The sequence below is a fragment of the Rutilus rutilus genome (genome assembly GCF_951802725.1).
Source record: "Rutilus rutilus genome assembly, chromosome: 20".
Taxonomy (NCBI): Eukaryota; Metazoa; Chordata; class Actinopteri; order Cypriniformes; family Leuciscidae; genus Rutilus; species Rutilus rutilus.
The window spans coordinates 34,849,251-34,854,518 of NC_140225.1; the positions used below are offsets into that span (position 1 = coordinate 34,849,251).

The following is a 5,268-nucleotide window of genomic DNA, read 5'->3' on the forward strand; positions in this document are numbered from 1 at the left end:
ATCCTTCTTCGGAACTATGAAGTATCGGCTGTAATAACCTGACTCCCTGCTGGGAGGAGGAACCCGTTCTATAGCCTCCTTTCGCAGCAGAGTCTCTACCTCCTGTTCCATTACCAGAGCCTGCTCGGGGCCCACCCACTGTGGGCAGGACCCCTCTGAATCGAGGAGGACGAGACCTGAACTGAATAGCGTAACCGTTTTTGATCGTCTGCAGGACCCACTGAGAAATATTTGGAAGACTTTTCCACTCCGCCAAAAAATCTACTAAGGGTACCAGCCTCTCGAAACTGGCCTCTAGAATACTTTGAGCTGCAGACACAGTGCCCTCTAACGGTGCACCGGCAGGGAACAACTGGTCTAACTGCTCTGAACCCCTCCTCAGAGGGAGCGAGCTCCCCTCGGGGAAAAACTCGCTGGGACCGTCCACGCCCTGGCATAAAGGCAGGGTTGGCAGAGCGGTCCCCTGAGGGCACCTGTAATGGCGCACCAGCAGGGAACAACTGGTCTAACTGCTCTGAACCCCTCCTCAGAGGAAGCGAGCTCCCCTCGGGGGGAAAATCTCGCTGGGACCGTCCACGCCCTGGCATAAAGGCAGGGTTGGCAGAGCGGTCCCCTGAGGGCACCGAGAGAGAACGGGCACCGTGTAATGCGGTGAACTCAGTTTTATCCCGGTGGGGACTACCCTCAGCATCCTGACGCCTGTGGCATTAATGCCATTCTTGGCGATAATAACTGTCCTCAGATCAGTTTTACCCCTCGAAGACTTCGTCTGAGAGCGCCGCGCCGCGTCCCATTCTTTTTGTGGGGGAGCGCAAGACGCGACACTCTGTTTTTGTTGCGCGCGGTGTGAGGAGCTACTCGACGCCTGACATGAGACATGGAATTTTTGGAACGCCGCCGCCTGCTTCTTTTCTTCTTGGAACCTATCGATGACCGTATTCACAGAGTCACTGAATAGGCCCACAGTAGTGAGCGGGGCGTCCAAGAGAAACGATTTTTCTCTCTCCTTCATGCCAGAGAGATTAAGCCAAAGATGCCCCTCCGTGGCCACCACGGCTGCCATAGAACGGCCCACTGACTTGGCCGTCTCCTTGGTGGCACGGAGAGCAAGATCTGCTGCTTGACATAATTCTCTTATAGTTTCAGAACTAACCTCGTCCTTCTCACTCATATCTTTCAATAGATCTGCCTGGTCAGCGAGAATATGAACATATCACACCAGTCCTCAGGTCTTTACACTGGCTCCCAGTTAAATTTAGGATTGATTTTAAAGTATTATTTCTGGTATATAAATCATTCAATGGCCTAGGACCTCAATACATTGCAGATATGCTCACTGAACCCAACAGATCACTCAGATCACTAGGATCATATCAGCTAGAAATCATTCAGATCACTCTAAACATGGCGAGTCCGCTTTTAGCTATTATGCCAGCCGCAGCTGGAACCAGCTTCCAGAGGAGATCAGATGTGCTCCTACAGTAGTCACTTTCAAATCCAGACTCAAAACACATCTGTTTAGCTATGCATTTAATGAATGAGCACTGTGCCGCTGTTCGTCCGACTGTTTGTACTGTACTGTATTTTATTTTTATTTTTATAAACTGTTTTAAACTGTAATTATTCTTATTGCGCAGCGTTCTCAGCTTTCTTGGTGTGTATCCCCACCCGTAATATAGTGAGTGCAGGGAGGAACACACTTCCTATACTGTTGTTTGCTCGCCATCACTTAATAGTTTTTTATTTTTTTATATATATATATATGTGACAAAACTCCTGCCTAGTGACAACTAAGGACAGACAAAAACACTTGAGATAGACAATGATTCACACACAGAGCGCTTGCTGAAGGCACAGAAGCTAGCGCGTTTGTGATTCTGGGGTGCTTTATAGTTTCCTGGTCGATGATGTCACCCGCCTATGAAAGTTCCGTCTCGCCTTTGGACTGATTCCTTACCTGCTTCATGACGCACTCACGCAGGGGCGTTCCCGCAGCGTTTCGACGCAGCTCGAGTTCCCTTGAAAGGGAAGTACTGCTCTAGTCAATAAAACTGTGTACTGCATCTAAAACAGAGGGGAATATGGAATGATGTAAGTAGGAGTTTGAGTGCTATTGCATCCTGTGAAAGTGCCCTCTGGATTTATATATACAGTACTGAACAAAATTATAAACGCAACACTTTTGTTTTTGCCCCCATTTTTCATGAGCTGACCTCAAAGATCTAAGACTTTTTCTATATACACAAAAGGCCTAAGTGAAACTGAAAATATTGTTCCAAAATATATATATTTGTATTATTCAGGAACTGAATGCACTAGATTTCAAATGAAACAGAATTTATGGAACATTTCTGCAAGTTCGAAATTAAACATTCTTCACGTTAATGCCATGCATATTATAAACTTTGATGAATTAAATGCTTTTTTTTTTTTATTACATGTTTAACACTGTATAAATACAAAATAAGTGTATTACTAATTGGACGTCATACTGGTTAATTGGTTCATTCTTTTTTATAAGGCAAAAAAAAACAACTTAAGAGCTTAATAATACTTATCATTAAAATGATTAAACATAACTCTTACCCATCATCAATCATTTAAGCTCATGTTGTGAAATTTGTCTCAATTGTTTTACTGTAAGTGCACAGTTATCATGGTCATGCATCAAAATATATTGTACCTTGTTTTCTTCTAATAAAGATTATCTTTGTAATAACTACTTTAGTGTGACAAATGTTAAATTGACTTTTAACATCTACCTTCCAAGCAGCACCACTACAATTTTGCTGTGCTTTCATGTTCAGACGTAGCAAATGGAGCAGACAGTGTCACTAACAAATATGCTCACAATATACATGTTAGACACCATAAGGGTTGCAAAATTCTGGGAATTTTCAAAGATGGAAACTTTCCATGGGAATTAATGGGAATTTAAGGGAATTAACAGGAATTTATGGGAATAAACTGGGAATTTTCAAAATTGAAGGTTGGTTCTTATAGGGAACTTAAATATAGTTGAGGAAAGTATATTTTAGCATAATCTTGACTAAAACAAACAGATGCCATTCAAATACACTTGAATATCCATGCCATTCCTCAATCACATGCACATAGCACACTGCTTACTGCATGGCTATTGAGACCACACCCCCTACTGGCACTGTGCATGCCTCCATCACATGTACAGAAGCCCAAAGCACAAGACTATTGAAGGCACACATTTGAGACTGTGGACTAAACAAAGTGAAGTAAGTTTTGATGATATTATAGGGAAATATATTTATTAAATGTTTAAATTGCAAATATCACATACAAATGTATTCATCTAGTAGATAGCAAGCTGATAAGTTAGAAGCTAAATAAGCTAGCATAACTTTATTTACCACATAAGTAGGGCTGGGCAGTATGACGGTATATATATCGTTACCGCGGAAGAAAATGTCAACCGTAACAGATTTTTTTAATTCAGTGTATACCGCGACATGTAAATAAGTAGGCGTGGTTAACTCACGTGCAGCGTGCGTGAGACTGAGACACTGATATTTGTCAAAGAAACATGAAGAAAGACCAAGAGGATCCACAAAAGGAATTACGTTTTCAAAATTAACGTGATATTTTCAGGGGGAAGGCGCAGAAGTCAACTAGAGAAGTTTAGAGAGACGCACATGCTCGCAACGGGGACAACAAGTTCATATATCAATATTCTAACGAATAGAAATAACCTTAAATATTGTATCTATCCGTCTCTTATGTGTACAGTTACTTTCAGAGTGGTAATGAATATTTCCAAAATTCCCCAGCTTAACTTCCCATGGAAATTTACCGGAAACTTTCCGGAAATTTACTGTAAATTTTCCGCCCCTTTGCAACCCTAGACACCATATTCAAAAAACAGCTTTTACATGCTAATGTTCTATAAGGATGTGCTTAACAAAAAAACTCTATTTGATTTGGAGACACACTATCTCATTTACATTTGCATGAGAGTGTAAGTGATCATTTCTCTTCTGGGAACAGATTTAAGTATGCCGATGAAGGTCCAAATATTTTCAGTGTCAAAATGTATTTTGCTGACAGTCTGAACCATCGATAAAACATTGCATATATAAGTGGATTCATGCCGGAATTCATGCATACAATCCAATCCATTACATTAATTATAAGAGTGTCATTCTGCCCCAAAGAAAGAGTAGTTAAATAGAATGGCATCCAGCAAAGAAGATAAACCAGTACTACAATCCCTAAGGTTCTTGTAGCTTTTTTTTCTGATTTGGCCTTTTTGTCTATGACGGAATTTAAATGCTTAGCTTGATAGTTTGCTACAAAGCAGATTTTCACATATAAAGGAATAATTATACAACAAGGAGCCACTAAACAAACAATGGAATCTAGTATTATATTTTCCAACCTAACAGAAATAATGCATTCTCCAATACATGTGTGGTTTATCTCTGGATACAGTAAAAACTCATACAACAGATACAAATTACATATGAAGGAGAATAACCAGTTTACAACAATAGAAACAATAGCTCTGTTATTACTGACTCTTATTGGATATCGCAAAGGGTCATTCACAGCAATGTATCGATCCACAGAAATAATAATCATATTACCAAGAGATGCTGTGACAACCACACAAAGAATAAGAAGAAATATTGAGCAAAATATTTCTCCAAAGTACCAGCATGGCTCAATCAGTTTCATTCCCTGCACTGGCATGAGAATCAGTCCTGCGATCAGATCAGCCACTGCCAGAGAGAAGATCAGCACATTGGTGGGAGTGTGGAGCTGCTTAAAGTGCGAGATGGAGATGATCACCAACAGGTTCAGAAACACGGTGAACACTGATGTTACAGCAATGAAAATGTACACAATTATGTACTCTGCTTCAGGTCGGATACTTCTGGTACAAGACAAATTGTTGTTTGGAAAGCAGTATTGGATTGTTTGATTGCTCGTGTTTGTCAGTCCCCAGTTAGACATTTCCATGATAGATCTTTCTTGGAGATTAGACTCTGTGTGAAGATGCTTGCCACTAATATGACTTAGTTTTATACTTATGGAAGCTCAGCGACCACCTCATTTTATCATGATGTTTGAATATTCAGCTATCAACCAACCCACTACTTCAATATTCATAGAACACTTAGATCTAATCTGATCTATATTGTAAGTAACCTTTCATAAAAGACTGTACCTGAAAGCTTGTATATACACATAATACCAATTAAAGATGGAAATTAAGTGGATTTTTAAAAATGT

The 5,268-nt window shown here is 40.4% G+C and overlaps 1 protein-coding gene across 1 annotated transcript; it reads right to left on the bottom strand.

Moving 5' to 3' along the window:
* Positions 1 to 3,999: 3,999 nt before the first annotated feature.
* Positions 4,000 to 4,989, bottom strand: LOC311280038 (trace amine-associated receptor 7c-like; the record flags this gene model as incomplete). Its single annotated transcript, XM_084391921.1, has 1 exon — positions 4,000 to 4,989. The coding sequence occupies one exon, from the start codon at positions 4,987 to 4,989 to the stop codon at positions 4,000 to 4,002; it is 990 nt and encodes a 329-aa protein (XP_084248047.1).
* Between the last annotated feature and the right edge of the window lie 279 nt (positions 4,990 to 5,268).